We start from the raw sequence: 26,003 nt of genomic DNA, 5'->3' as shown, positions 1-26,003 counted from the left end.
TACACGTCCTTGCCTTGAGAGGGCTACCCGCCCTCGCCTTGGGTACTAGTTACCCTCACCTTTAGAGGACCACACGTCCTCACCTTCAGAGGGCTACACACCCTCGCCATCAAAGGACTGCATGTCCTCACATTCTTAGGGCTACACGCCCTCACCTTTAGAGGACTACACGTCCTCGCCAACAGAGGGCTGCACGCCCTCACCTTGAGAGGACTACACGTCCTCGCCTTGAGAGGACTACACGTCCTAACCATCAGAGGGCTGCACGCCCTCACCTCCAGAGGACTACACGTCCTTGCCTTGAGAGGGCTACCCGCCCTCGCCTTGGGTACTAGTTACCCTCACCTTCAGAGGACTACACGTCCTCACCTTCAGAGGGCTACACGCCCTCGCCATCAGAGGACTGCATGTCCTCACCTTCGTAGGGCTACACGCCCTCACCTTTAGAGGACCACACGTCCTCACCTTCAGAGGGCTACACGCCCTCGCCATCAGAGGACTGCATGTCCTTACCTTCGTAGGGCTACACGCCCTCGCCATCAGAGGACTGCACGTCCTCACCTTCAGAGGGCTGCACGCCCTCACCTTGAGAGGACTACACGTCCTCGCCATCAGAGGGCTGCACGCCCTTACCTCCAGAGGACTACACATCCTCGTCTTGAGAGGGCTCCACGCCCTCACCTTTAGAGGGCTACCCGCCCTCGCCTTGGGTACTAGTTACCCTCACCTTCAGAGGACAACACGTCCTCACCATCAGAGGGCTACACGCCCTCGCCATCAGAGGACTGCATGTCCTCACCTTCGTAGGGCTACACGCCCTCACCTTTAGAGGACCACCCATCCTCACCTTCAGAGGGCTACACGCCCTCGCCATCAGAGGACTACATGTCCTCACCTTCGTAGGGCTACACGCCCTCGCCATCAGAGGACTGCACGTCCTCACCTTCAGAGGGCTGCACGCTCTCACCTTGAGAGGACTACATGTCCTCACCATCAGAGGGCTGCACGCCCTTACCTCCAGAGGACTACACATCCTCGTCTTGAAAGGGCTGCATGCTCTCGCCTTGAGAGGGCTACCCGCCCTCGCCTTGGGTACTAGTTACCCTCACCTTCAGAGGACTACACGTCCTCACCTTCAGAGGGCTACACGCCCTCGCCATCAGAGGACTGCATGTACTCACCTTCGTAGGGCTACACGCCCTCACCTTTAGAGGACCACACGTCCTCACCTTCAGAGGGCTACACGCCCTCGCCATCAGAGGACTGCATGTCCTTACCTTCGTAGGGCTACACGCCCTCGCCATCAGAGGACTGCACGTCCTCACCTTCAGAGGGCTGCACGCCCTCACCTTGAGAGGACTACACGTCCTCGCCATCAGAGGGCTGCACGCCCTTACCTCCAGAGGACTACACATCCTCGTCTTGAGAGGGCTCCACGCCCTCACCTTTAGAGGGCTACCCGCCCTCGCCTTGGGTACTAGTTACCCTCACCTTCAGAGGACAACACGTCCTCACCATCAGAGGGCTACACGCCCTCGCCATCAGAGGACTGCATGTCCTCACCTTCGTAGGGCTACACGCCCTCACCTTTAGAGGACCACCCATCCTCACCTTCAGAGGGCTACACGCCCTCGCCATCAGAGGACTACATGTCCTCACCTTCGTAGGGCTACACGCCCTCGCCATCAGAGGACTGCACGTCCTCACCTTCAGAGGGCTGCACGCTCTCACCTTGAGAGGACTACATGTCCTCACCATCAGAGGGCTGCACGCCCTTACCTCCAGAGGACTACACATCCTCGTCTTGAAAGGGCTGCATGCCCTCACCTTTAGAGGGCTACCCGCCCTCGCCTTGGGTACTAGTTACCCTCACCTTCAGAGGACTACACGTCCTCAACTTCAGAGGGCTACACGCCCTCGCCATCAGAGGACTGCATGTCCTCACCTTCGTAGGGCTACACGCCCTCACCTTTAGAGGACCACACGTCCTCACCTTTAGAGGGCTACACGCCCTCGCCATCAGAGGACTGCATGTCCTCACCTTCGTAGGGCTACACGCCCTCGCCATCAGAGGACTGCACGTCCTCACCTTCAGAGGGCTGCACGCCCTCACCTTGAGAGGACTACACGTCCTCGCCATCAGAGGGCTGCACGCCCTCACCTCCAGAGGACTACACATCCTCGTCTTGAGAGGGCTGCACGCCTTCACCTTTAGAGGGCTACCCGCCCTCGCCTTGGGTACTAGTTACCCTCACCTTCAGAGGACTACACGTCCTCACCATCAGAGGGCTACACGCCCTCGCCATCAGAGGACTGCATGTCCTCACCTTCGTAGGGCTACACGCCCTCACCTTTAGAGGACCACACGTCCTCACCTTCAGAGGGCTACACGCCCTCGCCATCAGAGGACTGCATGTCCTTACCTTCGTAGGGCTACACGCCCTCGCCATCAGAGGACTGCACGTCCTCACCTTCAGAGGGCTGCACGCCCTCACCTTGAGAGGACTACACGTCCTCGCCATCAGAGGGCTGCACGCCCTTACCTCCAGAGGACTACACATCCTCGTCTTGAGAGGGCTCCACGCCCTCACCTTTAGAGGGCTACCCGCCCTCGCCTTGGGTACTAGTTACCCTCACCTTCAGAGGACAACACGTCCTCACCATCAGAGGGCTACACGCCCTCGCCATCAGAGGACTGCATGTCCTCACCTTCGTAGGGCTACACGCCCTCACCTTTAGAGGACCACCCATCCTCACCTTCAGAGGGCTACACGCCCTCGCCATCAGAGGACTACATGTCCTCACCTTCGTAGGGCTACACGCCCTCGCCATCAGAGGACTGCACGTCCTCACCTTCAGAGGGCTGCACGCTCTCACCTTGAGAGGACTACATGTCCTCACCATCAGAGGGCTGCACGCCCTTACCTCCAGAGGACTACACATCCTCGTCTTGAAAGGGCTGCATGCCCTCACCTTTAGAGGGCTACCCGCCCTCGCCTTGGGTACTGGTTACCCTCACCTTCAGAGGACTACACGTCCTCACCTTCAGAGGGCTACACGCCCTCGCCATCAGAGGACTGCATGTCCTCACCTTCGTAGGGCTACACGCCCTCACCTTTAGAGGACCACACGTCCTCACCTTCAGAGGGCTACACGCCCTCGCCATCAGAGGACTGCATGTCCTCACCTTCGTAGGGCTACACGCCCTCGCCATCAGAGGACTGCACGTCCTCACCTTCAGAGGGCTGCACGCCCTCACCTTGAGGGGACTACACGTCCTCGCCATCAGAGGGCTGCACGCCCTCACCTCCAGAGGACTACACATCCTCGTCTTGAGAGGGCTGCACGCCCTCACCTTTAGAGGGCTACCCGCCCTCGCCTTGGGTACTAGTTACCCTCACCTTCAGAGGACTACACGTCCTCACCTTCAGAGGGCTACACGCCCTCGCCATCAGAGGACTGCATGTCCTCACCTTCGTAGGGCTACACGCCCTCACCTTTAGAGGACCACACGTCCTCACCTTCAGAAGGCTACACGCCCTCGCCATCAGAGGACCACTTGTCCTCACCTTCGTAGGGCTACACGCCCTCGCCATCAGAGGACTGCATGTCCTCACCTTCCGAGGGCTGCACGCCCTCACCTTGAGACGACTACATGTCCTCGCCATCAGAGGGCTGCACGCCCTTACCTCCAGAGGACTACACATCCTCGTCTTGAAAGGGCTGCATGCCCTCACCTTTAGAGGGCTACCCGCCCTCGCCTTGGGTACTAGTTACCCTCACCTTCAGAGGACTACACGTCCTCACCTTCAGAGGGCTACATGCCATCGCCATCAGAGGACTGCATGTCCTCACCTTCGTAGGGCTACACGCCCTCACCTTTAGAGGACCACACGTCCTCACCTTCAGAAGGCTACACGCCCTCGCCATCAGAGGACCACATGTCCTCACCTTCGTAGGGCTACACGCCCTCGCCATCAGAGGACTGCATGTCCTCACCTTCAGAGGGCTGCACGCCCTCACCTTGAGAGGACTACACGTCCTCGCCATCAGAGGGCTGCACTCTCTCACCTCCAGAGGACAACACATCCTCGTCTTGAGAGGGCTGCACGCCCTCACCTTTAGAGGGCTACGTGTCCTAATTTTCAGTGTGCTCCACATCTACACCTTAAGAGAATTTAAGGTCCTCTGTCCTTAAATGCTTAACCGAGACTTGCACTCCCGGTTAAGGGGCCAGTAGTTTCCTTTTAACGGTTCCTAGGCCACCCCCTGATATTGGAGGAGGGCCAACTGTGCGAGCACAACCAGAGAGGGAGGTTGTCACACAGCTACTATGCATACCGGGGCAAGATTTCACCCGTTCCACTGCAAAGAGACGAGTACGGATCATGGGCACCAACATGACCACTCTTACACATATATAGATGACATTGCTACTTAGCAACATTCTGCCCAGCGACCGCAATGCCAATCTCCCCCTGCAAAAGTATCAGTTGGTCTGTGTCGTCCCGACATGGGTAAGTATGCATATGGTTCAACTGATTTCTGATACCATCTATTGTTTGCAGGGATCGCACCCACAAAGACACCTAGTGGACCTGAAGAAGTCCAACAGGGCCCTGGGGTTTCCAACTCTGGTTACGGGCCTCTGTCGGCCCTACAGGGCGCCCGTTTCCCCCAGCAAGTTCGTGTCGTCGTGGCATAGGTAAGTGTGCACCTCCCCCAACTGATTTCTGATGTCATCTATTGTTTGCGGGGATTGTGCCCGCAAGACACCTAGTGGACCCGAAGAAGGCCAACAGGGTCTTGGAGTTGCCAGCTCTAAATACGGGTCTCTGTCAGTTCTAGGGAGTGCCTGTCGCCCCCAGCAAGGTCATCAGGCCCCCCTACTAATCGAGCTTTCATCAAGAAGTACTGCGCCCCCAGGCAGGCCCAGGGCAAAACACCACAGCAACATTGGGATGGCCGGTAGCAGGCAATAGACACACCGCCACCACCTCTAGAGTTCACCTCAGCTCATCCACAAAAAGGTTAGAGCGTTGCCTATGACACATGGCCGACCAATAGGCGACCAAGTCCAAAGCCAAAGGTAAGCAAAGTACTAGGTCCATGACCGACAAATCATTAGGCGTCCAGCTCAAGACGTTAAAGAAGCGCTACTAAGAGGCAACCTAGTAACTTTTAAATTTCTGCTTGCTATTTGATCACCTTTTGTTTCTCAAGTCTTATTGGGACACACCTAGTTTCTCATGATCCTAAGAATTTAAATAAAACGAGCACAAGCTCGAAAGGTAGTCATACCTCACAAAATATATGTATGCGTGTTTAGGTAGTGAAAAATACCTTAGATATGCATGTATGTAATTTAGGTAGCAAACAACTACCTCACAAAATATATATGTATGTTTAGGTAGCAAGATACCTTAGATATGCATGTATGTAGCAAAAAGATACCTCACAAAATATATATGTGTATGTTTAGGTAGCAAGATACCTTGGATATGCATGTATATAGCAAAAATACCTCACAAAAATATACACATGTTTAGGTAGCAAAATACCTCATGAAAAAAAAAAGGAAAAAAAAAAACAAAAACAAAAGAGAAAAAGAAATGAACAAATGAAAAAAAAAGAGAAAAAAGAAAAATAAGTTATCTAGCTTAAAAACCAACATGCTTTTGAAAGAGATGACTTCCAACTTTTCTTTGAAAAAAAATTCACTGATCATAACCAATTTTTGAAAAAAATGTATATACACCTGAAGGGTGAATGCTGTGAAAATTTTCCCGGACGCCAGAAATGGACTCGAATGAATGCACAAATTGATAAAAGAACATATTTTGGAAACATTGGGTTGACTAAAATAGAGGAAATGAATCCTGAGCCCTAGCATCACATGACCATAAAAATTTGACACTTGAGTGTCCACATAGGTGCATGCATGACCAGTTTTGCATAAAATTTCCAAATCATCATTTTTGCATTTGTGTCATGGAAATAATGTGGGGCATCCCTTTTTATCCTTGAACCAAACCAAACCCTGACATGTATCATGTCTAGCCATTCTACAAGCCTTGAGCCAAAATCCTAACTTACCGTAAACCTTGACCCAGGGTGAGAATGTCAATCCTTACCCTCGGAAGCAAAAAAAGAAAAGAAGGAAAATTTCCAATCAAAGAGAAAGCAAAAAGAAAAGAAAGGAAAATTTCCAATCAAAGAGAAAGCAAAAAGAAAAGAAAGGAAATTCCCAATCAAAGAATGGGAGAAAGGAAAAAAAAAAAGAAGAAGAAGAAGAAGGAAAGAAAGCTCCTGATCAAGGATCGAAAGAAAACAGAAGAAATGTGCAGAAAGGTCTTTGGACCGGACAATATCTGAACAATACAGAATTGTCACCAAATGAACGAAAAGAAGGAAAGGAAACCATGACCTAAAGTGGTCTTCTCCCTTTAATTGCCAACCAAAATCTTGTGTGCTAGCGACTTTTTCGCCCCGCACTAAACCAAAACAGAAAAGGAAAAAGGCCAAAATAATCAAAAGCCGAAAAACCCACCAAAAGAACCCATTCCCAAGGGAAGTCCTATTGATTCATGATCACGCGTGTAATTTTTGATTTGATAGGAAATAATTTGCAAAGTCAAGTCATGACATATCTATGGTTCGGAATTAGAATGAAACACTTACCTGTGCGAGATTGATACACTTTGAGTGATTTTCTTCTATTTTTGTCGAACCCAGTGTTTCCTCTAAATGGTCATTTAGAAACGAAATGCTAAACATCCAGAATCTCATTTGTGGTTATGAGAAAATTTCATCAGCAGATTCTCCTTCCCCGATAGACACATTGTTTTTTGTCTGAAAAGCATATGTTGATCTGATTAGTTGGACGTTTTTATCTCTTTACTAAAGCACGTTTGCATTTTAGTGGAGAAAACACCGAGACTTTTTCAAGTCTCACAAGTTATCAAGAACTACGTAGGTTTGAGTTCCTCATTTGAGGATACGTAGGAGCAAAAGCCTCACTTTTGTTGACCACACCGCTTTTTGTTACCATGACCCAAGAGCTGGTAGCCCGCGGAGACACCTTACGGTTATCCGCACCTCGTCATTCAGTGACCCCAAGTGTGATTGATGAGCAGAGGCCAATGTGGTCATCTGCGCCCTTTCCGGAGATGTCAGCATCTTCCGGTGGAGACTTTTTCAAGTCTCACAAGTTATCAAGAACTACGTAGGTCTGAGTTCCTCATTGGAGGATACGTAGGAGCAAGAGCCTTGCTTTTGTCGGCCGCCCCACAAGATCTGTCGTACTGACCCTGAGGTCATGAGACATGCAGAGACAAATTATGGTCATTCTGCACCCTTTTGTCATCCAGAGGCGGCGGGCCCGATGACATGCGGAGACAAATTATGGTCATTCCGCACCCCTTTGCCATTCAGACACAGTCGTGTCCGATGGCACGCAGACATAAATTATGGTCATTCTGCACCCTTTTGTCATCCAGAGGCGGCGGGCCTGATGACATGCGGAGGCAAATTATGGTTATTCCGCACCCCTTTGCCATTCAGACACAGTCGTGTTCGATGGCACGCAGAGACAAATTATGATCATTCTGCACCCTTTTGTCATCCAGAGGCGGCGGGCTCGATGACATGCGGAGACAAATTATGGTCATTCCGCACCCCTTTGCCATTCAGACACAGTCGTGCCCGATGGCACGCAGAGACAAATTATGGTCATTCTGCACCCTTTTGTCATCCAGAGGCGGCGGGCCCGATGACATGCGGAGACAAATTATGGTCATTCCGCACCCCTTTGCCATTCAGACACAGTCGTGTCCGATGGCACGCAAAGACAAATTATGGTCATTCTGCACCCTTCGTCAATCGCGGCCGACAAGCCCATTGACACGCGGAGATTTACATCATCTTCCGCACTTACAAGATCTGTCATACTGACTTTTGAGTCACGCTGACGGGCGGAAATACCGGAGTGGTTATCCGTATAAACATTCTTTTGCTATCTGTAAGACAGAACGCTTGATAGCAGGCAGAGACTGACATCGTCTTCTGCACCTTTTGTTCCCCCGGGAACAACGAGTCATTTGCATGCAGAAATTTTATGGTCACCCGCGACTCTCGTCAACCGAGAGGAACGAAATTAGTGTCTTATCTTTACTTTCCTTTTATCTCCAATAAAAGACAAGTAAAGAGGGGCAACTGTCATACCCTAATTTCGTCCGGGGACCTTTGCTTAATGACATGCGACTTTTGTTTGGTCCTTGTAAGGTGCTTGGCACCTATCATTAGGCAATTTGTGAAATTCCGGGACGTGCCGGAAAACAAAAGAAAATATTGATGCACAATCCGTAAGGTTCCGTGACACACCGGAAATCAAATGGGAGCATCGTTGCACAATTAGTGAGGTTCCGTAACATTTCGTAAGTCAAAAAGGGGATGATTATGTAATCCACAAGGTTCCGTAACATTACGGAAAGAAAACAAGTATCGTTACGAAATTCGTAAGTTTCCGTAACTTTACGAAAAAAGAATCACCAAAAAAAGGTAAGGGGTTGTACTTAGTAAAAATGGGGGTGCAAATAGCAACCAGGCTTACTTGGGCCCTCCAGAAGATTCCTCCAGAAGGATGTTGCTTTTGTAGGAAGCAACCCTGCTCGCCTGGGCGAGCTGGGTGGCAAGCTTCTCCCCCAATTTTCTATAAATAGGGGGAGAAGTGAAGTGAAAAAGGGTTCAGCCCCGGAGGCACTTCTCTCTCTTTCGAATTTGCTTGAAAAAAATTGTTTCCGTGAAGAAAATCTAAGCCGAGGCGCTTCCGAAACGTTTCCGTAAGGAATTTCGCGAAGGTTTTGACCGTTCTTCGGCGTTCTTCATTCGTTCTTCATCGTTCTTCGATCTTCAACGGGTAAGTACCTCGAACCAAGCTTTTCGATTCATTCTATGTACCCGTGGTGGTCCACATTGTGTTTCGTGTATTTTTATTCTCGTTTCATTTACTTTTTATACCCCCTTTTGACGTGCTTAAGCCATTATATTTAAGTCATTTCTCGCTTAACCTAAAAATAAAATAAATTTCCACCGATCGTTTGAATTGTATTATCCGTTAACTTCGGTTAAAATGAATTCCAACCGTTCGGTCGTGCCGTAACCACGTTGGAAATCAAAAAGAGGTAAAATAATAATATAATAATAAAAAATACCTTTTAGTAAAATAAAGCGAAAAATCAATTGGACGTTTTCTCTTTGGGATTTCTCATTCTTAATCGAATTGACTAATAACTAAAGTGAAACTAAGGCTAAAATCAACTCGCCTAGTCAAGCTCGTCCATAAAAATAGGTTTTTGAAGTTTATCATTTCAATTTCTTACTAAGTAAAATGGATCATTTTCAAGGTCCAACGCCTTAAAATGATCACCTTTTAAGTAAAAAAGAATCACTTGATAAAAAAGAACTACGTAGGTCTGATTTCCTCATCGCAATTGAGGGATATGTAGGAGCAAAGGGAAACACCCTTGTCGACCACAAAAAGAGAAAAAATATAAAAAGGGTATAAAGGATATAAAGACATAAAAAGGGAACATAAAAAATCAAAGTCATGTTTACACATTCGATTAAAGGCTGCCGTCCCTTGGGACGGACGTGTGGGGTGCTAATACCTTCCCCGTGCGTAAATACAACTCCCGAGCCTTTCACTTAAAAGTTCGTAGATCGCGTCTTTTCCGGTTTTTCCGACGTTTTCCTCAAATAAACGTTGGTGGCGACTCCGCGCGTATTCCTTTTGTGGAACACGCATCCCGCGAGTCACGCGTCGCCCTCCCGCCGAAGGGTAGGTTGCGACACTAGTCTAATATGTACAAAGATAAGTGGGCTCATACTTAGCCCATGGGCCCAAAATCTACCCTAAGGCTCATGAGAACCCTAGGGCCTTCTCTTGCATCTTTGGCCCAATCTTCTTGGAGTCTTCTATCCAATGCCCTTGGAGGGTAGGATTGCATCAACTGACACTGCCTAACGAAGGCAACCATTAGGTCCTTCCAAGAATGGACTCAAGAAGGTTCCTAAGTTAGTATACCGGGTGACAATTGTCCCCGTAAGACTTTCTTGGGAAAAATGTATCAGCAGTTTCTCATCTTTTGCGTATGCCCCCACCTTCCAACAATACATCTGTAGATGGTTCTTGGGGCAAGTAATCCCCTTGTACTTGTCAAAGTCCGACACCTTGAACTTGGGAGGGGTGATGATATTGGGTACTAGGAACAACTCTTCTAGGTTAGCAAAGGCATAATCTTCGCCTCCTTCAATGTCCCTGAGCCTTTCCTCTAGCTGATCCAACTCTCCCATTTCTGCCATAGCATGAGGGTTTTTACCCGGTGTGGAATGCAAGGGGTGTGGTTACGGGTGATACTGAGGGCCCTCCAAAGTGTTTTGCAAGGGTATACCACCAATTGCTTGCCCTTCAGTGGCATATTCGAGGCAAGGCTCGAAGTCAGCTAGATTGTGGTGGGAAATTTCATGTGTCTCCCCCACGGTTTAAGAGACATGTACATGATCAGTTTGGGGTTGTTAGCTCTCAATGAGTATGGAAGTGGACTTATTGACATTCTCATTGGGAGTGTACGCCACATTGGGTGGCGTATAGTTGGGAGGCCAGCCATATGGCGGGAAGGCGTGCTTGTTTTGAATTTGCACATAATAGGGACCGCCCATACTTCCCAAATCTTTGCCTACCATAGCTAAGGTTGGATGATTCATTTGGTTGAGGCCAGATGGGGGCATCGGGTTCACTTTAGCAACAACGCTGGTAGCGTGATGAGGACATGACCAAGAGCAAGGGCAAGGATCCACTTGAAGGACTTGGAGGACCTATGACAAGGGCTAGAGCAAGGAAAGCCAAGGAAGCTCTTCAACAAGTGCTGTCCATACTATTTGAATACAAGCCCAAGTTTCAAGGAGAAAAGTCCAAGGTTGTGAGTTGTATCATGGCCCAAATGGAGGAGGACTAAATGACACCACTTTGTCTCAATTTTTAGAGTGTTTAGTTTGTCTAAATAATGGCCCAATCCTTGTAAAGTTGGCTGACCAAAAATATGTTTTGGGTTAATCAATTAAAAGGGCTTTAGTTAGGTTTAGTTCAAGTTGTAATAAGGGCCCAATTGGCAACCTAGGCATCAGCCTTTTGGGAGACCAAATGGTGGCTGACTTGTTGGCTGTTGGGGGTGACTTTTGGTTGCCACAATTTCAGTTACACTCAGCCATTAAGTTTTTTTTTTAATTCCCTAGGTTAATGGCATTAAGTTATTTTAATTCTAGGTTAGTGGGTCATTACTAAAATCTGCTGTAAAGCTTCTATATAAGCTGAACCATTTTATCAATAAACACAAGTTGAGTTTTATTCAGAAAATTAGAGTTTATCTCTTTTATCTTAGTGAGAGTGATTCTCCTAAATTCTTGAGTGATTCAAGAACACCTTGGCTGTATCAAAGGACTTTCACAACCTTTGTGTGTTGCCCTCGCTGGAAAGAGTGATTCTTTCCTTCCTTTCATCATCACCCTTGTTCATTCAAACCACAATTCCAGAAAATCCACCTCTGCCCAGAATTATCTCGTGGCCATAACTCCCATTTTACGCACTCAAATTAAGTGATTCTTGAGCCTAAATTGAATTTCAAAACGAGACCTTTCACCTCGTTTTGGAATCACCTCATTTGGAGCCCTGTAGCTTCAGTTATTGCCATTTCTATATTTCTGTCCAGCCACCACTTAACCTACGTTTTACCATCCCATTCATCCATTTTATGCCAAGAACCACCTTATTAAGACCCACGAAATTAGCCACCTTATTTTCCATCCTTTACTTAATCAATTTCCGCATTTTCCATCAAGGTTTAATCCTAGACGATCCTAAGTCAGCCCTTGTGCCATGTGGGTTCATATCATAGCGGCAACTATAACCGCATTGGCTTCCATTATCTTCTTCATGCTCATCATGGCCTCCATCATTGTGGCCATTTTCTCTTTCATGGCCTCCATGTCGACCTTCATCTGCTCTTGCACCTCTTCTACATCACCCATTACTCTAGCTCTAGCACAGGTTCGGTAAGGGCGCCGTAAAACGTGTTTTTTTTCTTTTTATAACAATGATTAAGTTCGTTTTTTTTCAAGGAAAGAATGCAACGAGTAATGCAACCAATGAAAAGCATGGATGTATGTGAATGATGCACAGTTGAAGTATTGCGAATTTTTACGCAGGACATGGGGTTGAATCAATTTAGATTTTTAACATGGTCCATTACATCTTTGTCATGGTGAAACTGGAAGTAACAAGGACATCAACAGTCCTAAATGTGTTTGGCAGTAGACAAAAGCAGTGATGTAACCCGATCCATCTTTTGCCCCAATTTTTTGCAAGATGGTTACTTCCATACTTCAACTTGACTTGATGAACCTTTTCGTAAAAGCATGAGCTTGGTTCAACCCTATTATAATCCAAGGAATAGCAATTCTGATCGCCAATACTTCAACAATATTTCATAGAGATGAAAGACTCGGGAATACTTTAAGCTATGCATGGAAAATGTAATTATGAGATTGAGATGCCCAAAGAAACATCATTTCCTAGTTAACCACGCATTAGGTACCATGCTCAATCATTTTGTTCTGTTGTTTTTTTTTTTTTTTTTTGGAAATGGGTTTATGATCCCAACATGGTTGGCTCATGGTACCTAACACATGCAACTAAGAATGTAGTGTGAATTTTCACGCTTCTTTGTTTTTGTTTTGGAGAGGAAAATGTAAGGATCATGCATGAGAAAACATGAAAACAAAAGGTATGCAGTTTGTAGAACAAAAAGTATGTTGAACGCATATGCATGATGATGCAATGACTCATGCAAAATGCGATGCTTGAATATGATAACGGACAAATGTAGGAACGATATGTTCATTATGAAGCCTTGAAGAGATGCTTATGCGGTGCATGATATGAATGCATTTATGGACACGAGAAACCGAAAAAACATATCTTCTTACTTGCGCATTTGGGGGCGCAGTGCCCCATGTGTACAATTAAGAAGGTGATATGAACCTTCCAGCTTCCCGTGACAAAAGACGAGACCAACATACAACGCATGCATGATGACATGATGCAGATGCGCAAAAGCGCATCAGGGGGATGTACACAACATGGCAATATCCTCAAATAATCATACAACAAAGGCATACATGATATTTATATGCATGGCAGTGTTTAAAAATGGTACACAGCGTGTTTGCTCTGTGCCCCTATTTTAGGGACCTAAATGGGAGGAACTAAAAGGCTTTTAGTGATAATTCGCAAGGTGGTCATATCTCTCTTGATGGTCTCTAGAGGTATCATCCCCTTCGAAGAACACATTGTGGCAGTAGGGACTACTAGCAACAATATGTTATCAAAGAGAAAAACTCTAGATGAGGGTTCACTGTTATCAAGCAAGTCGGAGACCTAGTATGACCACAGATTCACCTCCACTCCTTATGTTCCCATGGACCCGGGTATAGGGCCCCTTTTCAACTCACCGTGTGTGCAAATAGTGTTGTTGTTTGTGTGCATCAAATGAATACATATCTATCTCATGCATACATTTCAAAAAACACACTAAAAGCATCAAAGAGTTATATACAAGAACGTAAGAGAAATAAAAGGAAACCGACAAAAGAGGAAGTCATGATATTGCACGAGATTAGAAGGCCTAACTCTCTAAAAACAGTCCCCAGTGGAGTCGCCAACTGTCGCAACCTACCCTTCAGCGGGAGGGCGACGTGAGACTCACGGGTGCATCTTCCAAGGAAGGAAAACGCGCGGAGTCACCACCAACGTTTATTCGAGGAAAACGTCCGAAAAAACCGGAAAAGGCATGGTCTACGAACTTTAAGTGTGAAAGGTTCATGAGTTGTATTTACGCACGGGGAAGGTATTAGCACCCCACGCGTCCGTCACAAGGGACGGCAGCCTTTAATCAAGTGTGCAAATATGACTTCAATTTGTTTTATTTCCCCTTTTGTCGCAACCTACCCTTCGGCGGGAGGGCGACGCGTGACTCGCGGGATGCGTGTTCCACGAAAGGAATACGCGCGGAGTCGCCACCAACATTTATTTGAGGAAAACGTCGGAAAAACCAGAAAAGACGCGATCTACGAACTTTTAAGTGAAAGGTTCGGGAGTTGTATTTACGCACGGGGAAGGTATTAGCACCCCACACGTCCGTCACAAGGGACGACAGCCTTTAATCGAATGTGCAAACATGACTTTGATTTTTTATGTTCCCTTTTTATGTCTTTATATCCTTTATACCCTTTTTATATTTTTCTCTTTTTGTGGTCGACAAGGGTGTTTCCCTTTGCTCCTACGTATTCCTCAATTTGCGATGAGGAAATCAGACCTACGTAGTTCTTTCGGAACAAAGTGTTTGGTTAAGTTGTTTTTGTCTTTTTTGCAAAATATGTTTTTATTGAACAAAAGGTCATTTAAGGTGTTGGACCATTAAACGGTCTTTTGATTTTGAAAGGAGAGAAACGTTAAGGCGTTGGACCATTAACGATCTCTTTTTTTTAAAGGAGAGAAACGTTAAGGCATTGGACCATTAACGATCTCTTGTTTTTGAAAGGAGAGAAACGTTAAGGCATTGGACCATTAACGATCTCTTGGGGTGGTCGACAAAAGCGGGGCTTTTGCTCCTACGTATCCTCAATTGCGATGAGGAAATCAGACCTACGTAGTTCTTTCTTATCAAGTGATTCTTTTTTTACTTAAGTGGTGATCATTTTAAGGCGTTGGACCTTAAAAATGATCCATTTTACTTAGTGAGAAATTGAAATGACAAACTTCAAAAGCCTATTTTTATGGACGAGCTTGACTAGGCGAGTTGATTTTAGCCTTAGTTTCACTTTAGTTATTAAGCAATTCGATTAAGAATGAGAAATCCCAAAGAGAAAACGTCCGATTGATTTTCCGCTTTATTTTGCTAAAAGATGTTTTTTTGATTATTATATTATTTTTTACCTCTTTTTGATTTCCAACGTGGTTACGGCACGACCGAACGGTCAGAATTTATTTTAACCGAAGTTAACGGATAATACAATTCAAACGTTCGGTGGAAATTGATTTTATTTTTAAGTTAAGCGAGAAATGACTTAAGTAAAATGGCTTAAGCACGTCAAGAGGGGGTATAAAAAGTAAACAAAACGAGAATAAAAATGCACGAAACACAATGTGGACCACTACAGGTACATAGAATGAATCGAAAAGCTTGGTTCGAGGTACTTACCCGTTGAAGATCGAAGAACGATGAAGAACGAATGAAGAACGTCGAAGAACGGTTGAAACCTTTGCGAAATTCTTCACGGAAAACGTTACGGAAACGTTTCGGAAGCGCCTCGGCTTAGATTTTCTTCACGGAAACAATTTTTCCAAGCAAATTCGAAAGAGAGAGAAGTGCCTAAGGGGCTGAACCCTTTTCTTCTTCACTTCCTCCCCTATTTATAGCAAAATAGGGGAGGTGGTTGCCGCCCAGCTCGCCCAAGCGAGCCAGGTTGCTTCCTCCAGAAGCAACAGCCTTCTGGAGGAATATTCTGGAGGGCCCAAGTGGGCCTGGGTGCTATTTGCACCCCCATTTTTACTAGGTACACCCCCTCTGTTTTTTTTGGTAATTCTTTTTTCGTAAAGTTACGGAAACTTACGAATTTCGTAACGATACTTGTTTTCTTTCCGTAATGTTACGGAACCTTGCGGATTACATAATCATCCCCTTTTTGACTCACGGAATGTTACGGAACCTCACTTAATTATGCAACGATGCTTCCATTTGATTTCCGGTGTGTCACGGAAACTTACGGATTGTGCATCAATATTTTTTTGGTTTTCCGGCATGTCCTGGAATTTCACAAATTGCCTAATGATGGGTGCCAAGCACCTCACAAGGACCAAAGAAAGGTCGCATGTCATCAAGCAAAGGTCCCCGGACGAAATTAGGGTATGACACCTTTTTAGGTTTTTATGTCTTTTTATGCTTTTTGTATTTTTTATCTTTTTGTGGTCGACAAGGGTGTTTCCCTTGCTCCTATGTATTCCTCAATTGTGATAAGGAAATCAGACCTACGTAGTTTTTTGAGAACTGAACGTTGGTTAAGTTGTTTTTATCTTTTTTGCAAGATATATTTTGACTGAACAAATGTCGTTTAAGGCATTGGACCATTAAACGATCTTTCGATTTTGAAAGGAGAGAAACGTTAAGGCGTTGGACCATTAACGATCTCTTGTTTTTTTTTTTTTTGAAAGGAGAGAAACGTTAAGGCGTTGGACCATTAACGATCTCTTGGAGTGGTTGACAAAAGCGGGGCTTCTGCTCCTACGTATCCTCAATTGCGATGAGGAAATCAGACCTACGTAGTTCTTTGCAAAAGCGGTAAAGTTACATGTTGATTTTATGCTTTTGAATGGTCCATGTTAACCGATAAAAGCAAAAAGGACCGTTTAAGGCGGGACCTTAAAACGGTTTTTAGTGATTTTTGCGGACAAAGCTTGATTTGTGAGTTGATTTTAGCCTTAGTTTCACTTTGGTTATTAGTCAATTGATCGAAGAAAACTTCCAAAGAAAAACGTCCGATTGATTTTTTTTTTATTTTATTCAAAGATATTTTGATTATTTTATTATTATTTTTCAAGATATTTTGATTATTTTATTATTATTTTGCTTTTTTCGGTTTAACCGGGGTTACAGTGTGAACGATCGGTTAGATTTTATTTTAACGGTGATTAAACAAGATTACAACGCAAATGATCGGTTGAAATTCATTTTATCATTTATTAGGCGAGATAACGGCTTAAACGATCGGTTAAAGCTCGTTAAAAACGGAAGAAAAGAAAACCGAAAATGAACGAAATAAAGATGAAAGCCAAAAAAAACAAGAAATGAATTGAAAGTCTCGAATTCGAAAACTTACCCGTTGAAGAATGAAGAACGAACGAAGAACGGATGAAGAACGGTGAAGAACAACGGAAAACCTTGACGGATTCGCTCACGGAAACATCTTGGAAATGTTACGGAAGCACCTCGGCTTGGATTTTCTTCATGGAAAATTTTTTTTTCACCCAAAACAGCTGAAATGCATAGCCAGAGGGATGAGGGATCCATAGAACAACCCCCTTTTGCCTATTTATAGGAAAAAGGGGGAGGAGGTTGCCGCCCAGCTCGCCCAGGCGAGCTGAGTTGCTTCCTCCAGAAGCAATCCTGCTTTGAAAATACTCTGGAAGGCCCAAATTCAAAATTTCAAAAATTGCTATTTGCACCCCCCATTTTGATAAGTTCACCCCCTTGTTTCGTAATTTAAAAGTTACGAAAGCCTTATGGAAGCATATAGGACTTGATTTTCTTCTTTTTTTATCATCCCTCTCACCCATATTAAGTGAAATATGCTTATTTAGGGTTATGGGAATTTTACGGAAGCATTACGGGACTCCCAAAAGCCATTTTTTAATAAAACAGGGGAGGTGGTTGCCGCTCAGCTCGCCTAGGCGAGCTAGGTTTCTTCCACCTTAAGCATGGAAATGCCCAGAATCCTCTAGAAGGGCACAGATTTTGAAAATTGCTATTTGCACCCCCCATTTGACTAAATACACCCCTTTTACTTTTTTTTGTAATTCTTTTTCCGTAACGTTACGAAACTTTACGAATTTCGTAACGATACTTATTTTCCTTCCGTAATGTCACGAAACTTTACGGATTATGCAACAATGCCTCTTTTCGATTCCCGACATGTCGCGAAACTTGACGGATTGCCTAACGATGGGCTTCAAGTTCCTCGAAGCGATCATGCGAAGGTCGCATCCCACCAAACAGATGGTCCTCGAATGAAATTAGGGTATGACACTCGACATAAGCGTTGCTTACCACTTCCAAAGCTTGGAAGGATGTCTCTAAGGATTCTTTTGTGGCTTCCACATATGGTGTAGAAGAAGGACAACTTACAAGAATGTCTTCCTCCCTGAAGACTATGATTAACTGCCCTTCCACCATAAATTTCATCCTTTGGTGGAGCGTTGAAGGGATTACCCGGACTGAGTGAATCCAAGGTCGGCCTAAAAGGCAGCTATAGGACGGGTGGATATCCATCACTTGGAAAGTGATCTAACAAATGTGAGGTCCAATTTGAATTGGGAGATCATTCTCCCCCTTTACCTCTCGGTGGCTGCCGTCAAAAGCCTGCACCACCAAGGAGCTCGGTCTGAGGTGTGACATGTTGAAAGGCAGTTTGTCCAACGTGCTTTTGGGCATGACATTCAGCGATGAGCCATTGTCAATAAGAACCTTGGCCACGATGTGGTCGAAACACTTAACGGACACATGTAAGGCCCTATTATGTCCCTGACCCTCGATAGGTATTTCCTCATCGACGAAGGTGAGGTAATTGTTGGCGGCGATATTGTTGATGATGCCCCCAAAGCCCTCCACGGATATGTCTTGGGCGACGTGGGCTTCATTCAAGATCTTGACTAGAAGCGTCCGATGAGGCTTTGAGTTCATGAGTAGTTCCAACAGGGACACCCTAGCTGGGGTCTTATTGAGTTGCTCAATCACTTTGAACTCACTTTACTGGATGATCCAAAGGAACTCAGTTGCTTCTTTGGTGGATATCTTCTTTCTGCCAAAGTCTTCCTCTCCCTTAGCAAATCTCCCAGCCAGGATCTCCTCATCAAGAACCGAGCTTGCCTTATCGCTTTCTTTCGGGCTCACCTTTGCCTTTCCTTGTGTCCTTGGACTACACCAACGGGCCGGGTGCCACGAAGATTTGCCCACAACGGGTTATACCGCTCGTGCCAGAGATGTTGGTAACCTTGGCAGAAGACAGGTAATCTCCGACAGACTCGTCCTTCCTTCCGTCGGGCTTTTGAGGGGCGTACCTCCATGGGGCCACCTTGTCACTCTTGTAAGGGAAAGGGACAGGCTTCTTACTCGGGATAGGTTGGAAGCCTCGGGGCTTTTGTGTGGCAGCATCTCTGGTGAAGTGGATCACAAATTGTTTGGGCTTGCTCGGGCTTTTGTCAGCTCACTCTTGCTTGCGTCACCAATTTCAAACTGGCCTTGGTCCATTATCCCTTGTAGCAAGTCCTCTGCCACAGGGCATGCCTCTACATCATGTGTTGCCCCTGGGTGTATTAAGCAGGTATCCTCCTCGCCCCCGTCGAGGCAAATGATGCCCGCCTCGCGCAGTGCCTTCAATATAAACCTCCTAGAGGTTATCATATCTTTCAATTGCTTCGGGCTCTGGAGTCCGCACTCCTCTATCGCATTAACTGCTGGCCCCCCATGACTGGCAAAAGGGTTTGTCTTTACGTTTGGACCGTCCTCTTGGAATGTCAGCCAACTTGCATCGATCAAACTTTAGACCTTATGTTTGAAGGCCATACATTGTTCTATCGAGTGTCCCGGGACACCCCCATGATAAGCGCAGGTTGCATTGAGGTTGTACCATCGAGGGAAAGAAGACTAGAAAATCTTCCTGGGGATACCATTGCCATTTGGTTGGTGATCAAAGAGGGTAGCAAGTTTGCGTACGACATCAGGATGGGAGCGAATTCCACAAGTTTCTTTATCGGAAAATTCCTTCCCGGATTGACGCTTGCGCTCGGATTAGAGCTGCCGGCGGGGCGAGGTTGTGTAGGAACCGAGTTTTGAGTGGGGGCCCTTTGTGGTTGAGCGGGTGCCTTTTGCTGGAGGGGCGCTGGACTGGAGGGGTTTCCAACGCGGGCCGGAAAGCTTGGTTGATGTTGGGCATATTGGTAAGTGTTGTGAGGGGTTTGCTAGGGCTTTGGCCAAGTAGGAGCCGATGTCACGGCATGGGCATCCCATTCCTTCTTCTTTGCCCCACTTATTCTGAATCTTCTATTACTAGTACCAGCAGGGCGACATAATTGAACTTCCCTCTTTTCAGGCCTACTTTAATCTTCTCACCCGCGAATACTAAATCTACGAAGCTAGAGGGCATGTAGCCCACCAACTTTTCATAGTAGAACACCAGCAGCGTGTCCACTATCATTGTGATCATCTTTCTTTCTACCATGGGGGGTGCCACTTGTGCTGCCAAGTCCCTCCACCGTTGGGCGTACTCCTTAAATGACTCATGCTCTCGCTTGCTCATATTTTGCAACTGGGTTCTATCGGGAGCCATGTTAGTATTGTATTGGTACTGCCTAATGAAGGCAATAATCAAATCCTTCCATGAGCAGATACAAAAGGCCTCCAAATTGGTATATCAGATGACTGCTGCCCCAGCCAAACTTTCTTGGAAGAAATGCATCAACAGTTTCTTGTACTTAGAGTATGCCCCCATTTTTCGGCAATACATCTTCAGGTGATTTTTGGGGCAAGTGGTCCCTTTGTATTTATCAAAATTTGGTACCTTGAACTTTGGAGGGATGACAACATCAGGTACCAAACACAATTCTGTCATGTCAGCGAAAGGGTAATCACCGAACCCTTCGACAACCCTTAGTCTCTCTTCGATGAGATCAAGTTTCTCTCTCCCTTCCACTGCTAGAGGCGGCCCCCTTACTGAGAAATGAAGCAGTTGCAGAGGGCGGGGTTGAGGAGCTCCCGCCGTATTAGGTTAAGGAACAACATTACATGCCAGTCCCTCAGCGGTGAAAGTGGGATATGAGTCAAAGTCCCCTTGAGCATGCTCTCGAGGTTCTTCACAAGCGCCTCCTATAAGCTGGGGTTACTGACCTTCAAAGGTAACGGGAACGACATGATTAATGTTCTCGTTAGGCATGTGCATGGTGGGCGGCGTATAATTTGGGGGTAAGCCATAGGCATAAGCATTCCTATTATACCCCATGTGTGGACCACTGGTACTACCCAACACTTCCCCTCCTTGTCCCACCATGTCCGGGGCGGGTTGGTTCGCTTGGTTTATGGCAGAGGGATGGGTAGGATTCGCCTCAGTGGCGGTGCTGGAGGCGACAATTGCGGCCGTGTTTCTTTCCTTCATTCTCTTCATGCTTAACATGGCTTCCATCATGGAAGCCACTTGATCCTTCATGGCCTCCATATCGGCCTTCATTTGTTCTTGCACCTCTTCTATGTCACCCATGACTCTAGTTTTGGAACGGGTTCGATAGGGGTGCCTTAAAGCGTGTTCAGTTATGGTGTTTATTGCCTAAAGAACAAGAAATACAGTGAGTAATGCGACAAAGAACTAAACATGAATGCATGCTAAGGATAAGTTGTCGAAGTATTGGACTCGCGCAAAATTTTGAGCAAAGACATAAGGTTGAACCAAACTTATTTTTATTAAGGAACAAATAGTTCATCTCGTCAAAATTAAAGCGAAAATACAACTGCCTTAGCGGTTCCTAATTATGTAGGCCATCAAATCGATCATGTGCTGACAATAATCGAGTTGCCCATGAACTTCCTCGAGGGCCGAGTACACATCCACCATCACCTTAGCTTTGGCTAGTAGTCTTGGAAGCTCTTGACTCCCATTCAAGGTGAAAGCGAACCATCCATCCACGTCATTGCTTCTCTGTGTAATGAATCAATCACTCTTTCTGTCACTTCCCTTTCTGCTTGCAGGATTGACACCTTTGCATACTCGTCCTGTAGCCTTTGTTCATGGGTTGCGGCTAGACTTAGCTTCTCTTTATATTGGTCGATGATGGCCTACATGTTCTTTTCCATCTTGCTCAATTGTTCGGAAAACTCCTCTTTGACCTTTGGCAAGCCTTCAACTTGTCCTCCAATATCATGCCTTCGACTCTTGACTGGTCTCTCTCAGCCCTTCGAAGCTTAAGCTTGCTGTTATTGCCCCACAATGCCCCTCAGAACTTGTTTCGGCCCCACTCTTCCTTTCGTGCCCTCTTTGTTTCCCGCTCCAATGCTTCAGCGGTGGCCACATTGATGTCTCTCAGTTCATCATATTCTTTCCAGACCTTGATAGCTATCATCTTGAACTTTTCCTTGATTGCTTGCGCCCTTTCAAGTTCTGCCTTCAAGGCTTGCACCTCCTTACTCTCCTCAGGGGTTTCAGCCTCTTCCTCACTTGATGCCTTTAGCTTCGGGAGCCAAACTAACTCTTGCGTCCGAGCTTTCAGCCACTTGTGATAGCTTCCGATGATCCCATTGCTGCTTCCCCTAAGTTCCTTATCCTTTCTTTTCACCACGCTCCATGCCTTTCGGACCCCTTGAAATATCCTTGCTTTGGGGTCACTGAAACCCCGTGCGATGAAGGGCATGATACTTTCTTCCGACAGCGCTCCTCTCATGGGGTAGCCAAGTTGTCTTATGGCAAGGACGAGATTATAATTGATACAGCCCCTCGTTCCCATCAAGGGGATGTTTGAGAACCCCTCACATGAGGACAGAACTCCAACTCTTCCTTCCTTCCATCGGGGGAACCAATTAACAGATGCCTCCACCATACTAGCCAAGAGTTGTTCCCAAACTACCTTCCCTTTCTTGGAGCACATGTAGTAACCTTGCAGGGGATAGACAGGTCTACTTTCATGGTGAAAGATGTGCGAGACCAGCCACACATAAACGACAGGTGTGCAACAGACAATCCTTGCGTTGCTCTTCTCGCATCTTCAGTCAAATGTGTCGTAGGCATCGGCCAACACACCAACGACTGGGCGTTCTTTGCTATGGCGGTAAGCAAGGAAGGCGTTGGTCACTGCTAGATCTACTAATCCATCCACATTTGGAAAAAGGACGACTCCAAATACCAACAGCGCCAAGACGTCAATGAACAAAGCCCATTCACCTTGATCTGCCAAAGCCTTTGCTTTCTCCTCCAAGTGCTTCCTCGGTATTCCAACCACCCCATTTCTATTTTGTTTTACTCGATCCAATTCTTGCCCCAAGATTTTGACTACCTTGGCTATTCTCGCCATGGAGGGATAGAACCCAGAAAAAAGATATGGCTTTCTTCCTCCTAGCGGACATCCCAAGATTTCTTCAAACTCTTCCACGATTGGTACTAACTGAAAGTCCCCAAACGTGAAGCATCTTAGTGACTGATCGTAATACTGAGTGAGGGACACAATGGCTTCAACAGAGACTTCTATCATCATAGCCAGGTCCCAGATCTTTCCATATGTCTTGCGGAAAGCTTTACGTTGGAGTTGATCCATCAATTGCCCTAATTCTTGCAAACTAGCAACCTCTAGGCTTTTGATTTTGACGTGATAGAACCTTTTCTTAAGCGAGGGTGCTTGATTCGATCACATGTTTTGCTAGAATGAAAAATTCTATTTGATCAATACTTCGACAACCTATCACGGAGGAAATATGATGAATGCATGAAGGAATGCTTATGCTATGCATGACACAAATGCATTTTACAGACACAAGAGCCCAGAAGATCATCTCTTCTTACTCACAAACATTCGAGCATCATGGTTCATTTGCAGTCATTACCACAGTGCTCCATGTATGCATTTAAGAAGGTGATGCAGACCTTCCAACTTCCCATGACAAAATGATGAGACAAATGCAACGCATGAGTGACAACGCAATACAGATATACATGCACAAGAGCACGCGGTTGATAGCACAAAACAGAAATATACTAAACGAACAAGCATGGTAACGCCATCAAATAATAACACAGCAGAGACGCACACAAACATGACATTGTGGCGGTAGGGGCTACCAGCGACAATGTATCATCAAAGAGAAAAACTCTAGATGAGGTTTCACTGTCATCAAGCAAGTCGGAGACTTAGCATGACCACAGATTCACCTCCACTTCCTATGTTCCCGTGGACCCAGGTATAGGACCCTTAACAACTCACAATGTGTGCAAAAAGTGTAGGTGTCGTGGATGCATCAAATGAATAAATATTTATCAATGCATATATTAAATAAAAAATTACTCTAAAAATCATCAAAGAGTTATATGCTTACAAGAACTTAAGAGAAATAAAGGGAAACAAACAAAAGAGTGAGTCATGATAAAGAACGCACACGGATTAAAATGGCCTAACTCTCTAAAAACAGTCCCCAACGGAGTCGCCAACTGTTGTAACCTACCCTTCGACGAGAGGGTGACGCAAAGCGCACGACTGCATCTTCCAAGGAAGGAAAATGTGTGGAGTCGCCACCAACGTTTATTTGAGGAAAACGTTAGAAAAACCAAAAGAGGCCTATGAATTTTGAGAATAAAAGGTTCAGGAGTCATTTACGTGCAGGGAAGGTATTAGCACCCCACGCGTCCGTCACAAGGGACAACAACCTTTAATTAAATATGTTAAATCATGACTTCAATCTTTATTTTATTTCCCCTTTTTTATGTTTTTATATTTTTAGGGTCAACAAGAGCGGGGCCCTTGCTCCTACATATCCTCAATTGCGATGAGGAACTCAGACCTACGTAGTTCTTTCAAAAGCAAGAAAGTTATGCGGAGTATTGATTTTAGACTTCTAAATGGTTTGTTTTAACCGATAAAAGTAAAAAAAAAAGACCATTAAGGCGTTGGACCTTTGAACGGATTCAAGCGATTTTCTTTTGGACAAAAGCTTGATTATGTGTTGATTTTAGCTTTGGTTTCACTTGGTTATTTTCCAACTCATTAAAAGAGAACTTTCAAAGTAAATGAACGGTTGAAACTTATCTTTTTGATGATTAATTGAGGTTACAACACAAACGATCGGTTGAAGTTTATGTTAACGGTGATTAAACGAGATTACAACACAAGCGATCGGTTGAAATTCATTTTAACATTGATTAAGTGAGATTATGGCTTAAACGATCAGTTGAAACTTGCTTAAAACAAAGAAAAAGATCACCGATGGTAGAAGAATGAAGATGAAGACATGCAAAGCAAGGATGGACCCCTAAGGGTGCATAGAATGAATTCAAAGCTTCAAAATAGAAAACTAATCGGTCGAAGAATGACAAATGATGAAGAACGGACGAAGAACAGTCACAGAATTGATCATGGAAACGTTATGGAAGCACCTCGGCCTTGATTATTCTTTTTATTTCTCCTTCTTCTCACTAATTTCAGTGAAAACCTCTTACAAATGATGCTGAACCCCTTCCCCTCAGTCCTTCACTCCTATTTATAGGAAAATGAGGGGAGAAGGTTGCACAGCAGCTCGCCTTCCTCTAGAAGTAACTTGCTTGCCCAGGCGAGCTGGTTATCCCTAAGTTTCTAATGGGCCCAGGCGGGCCCAAGGGATGGAAAATGTCCCTAAAGAGACCATTTTTCCCCCATTTTGAGTATTTTGCACATTTCCTTCCGAAAAGTCACAAAACCCTATGGATTACGCGGCAATTAACGTTAAGCAACTCAATTCGGTCAGCAAGAATCCAAATGTTGGCCAATGATCATCCCCGGACAAAATTAGGGTATGACAATGGGCAAGTAACTTGTTAAGTTTAAATCACCACCATTTTCTTGTTAAAATTGGAGCAAATAGGCAGATTAAATTTGTGCTTGATGTTGTTTTGGACTCATGTTTTAAGGCTATTCTGGAGTGAACTTGTGCACAAATTTGCTTCTTGGTTACTAAAAATAAATGTGCGAGGAATATATATATACATACATATCTATAAAAAATAAAAGTAAAAACAAAATTCAAAAAAGAATTAAAGTTAAATTAAAAAAAAATCAATGACTAGCTATTGTTTGAAATATAAAATTTTTCTAAGATACTAGTTTCGTTTTGCCTTTTTTTTCTTTTTGTCGTAGATGGCCCTGAAGAAACTTTCTGCTAAATGAGCTAGGAAGGCCGCTACAGGTGAAGGATCCAGTGCAGCTCCACCAGCGAAAATTGAGTTTAATGGATATCGCTTTCGAAGCGAGGAGCATCAACATCATTTTGAGGTGATTAAGTATTGGTTTTTTCTCAAAGAAAGACGGGTCCAACTAGTGGAGGGAGAGTATGCGGAATTCCAAGCTGAAGTTGCCAAGAGGCGTTGGACACAGCTGACAGAGCCTATGGCGAAGT

At 45.4% G+C, this 26,003-nt stretch overlaps 1 protein-coding gene across 1 annotated transcript; it reads right to left on the bottom strand.

The window, feature by feature from the left end:
• Positions 1-20,298: 20,298 nt before the first annotated feature.
• Positions 20,299-21,138, bottom strand: LOC113000191 (uncharacterized). The gene is made up of 2 exons (XM_026126868.1): positions 20,772-21,138; positions 20,299-20,597 (listed from the first exon to the last, which is right to left on the bottom strand). Exons 1-2 carry the CDS (start codon positions 21,136-21,138, stop codon positions 20,299-20,301), a joined length of 666 nt encoding a protein of 221 aa, XP_025982653.1.
• Positions 21,139-26,003: the final 4,865 nt, after the last annotated feature.

The sequence above is a fragment of the Glycine max genome, chromosome 18, assembly GCF_000004515.6.
Source record: "Glycine max cultivar Williams 82 chromosome 18, Glycine_max_v4.0, whole genome shotgun sequence".
Taxonomy (NCBI): Eukaryota; Viridiplantae; Streptophyta; class Magnoliopsida; order Fabales; family Fabaceae; genus Glycine; species Glycine max.
This window is presented reverse-complemented; position numbering and strand designations above follow the sequence as displayed.

Excerpts from the sequence above, each read along its gene's own strand:
- LOC113000191 (XM_026126868.1), bottom strand. The coding sequence starts at position 21,138 with ATGGGTGACATAGAAGAGGTGCAAGAACAAATGAAGGCCGATATGGAG. Across the intron at positions 20,598-20,771 it reads CGTTCCCGTTACCTTTGAAG|TAAGGGGGCCGCCTCTAGCA; the intron begins GTCAGTAACCCC and ends TTCATTTCTCAG.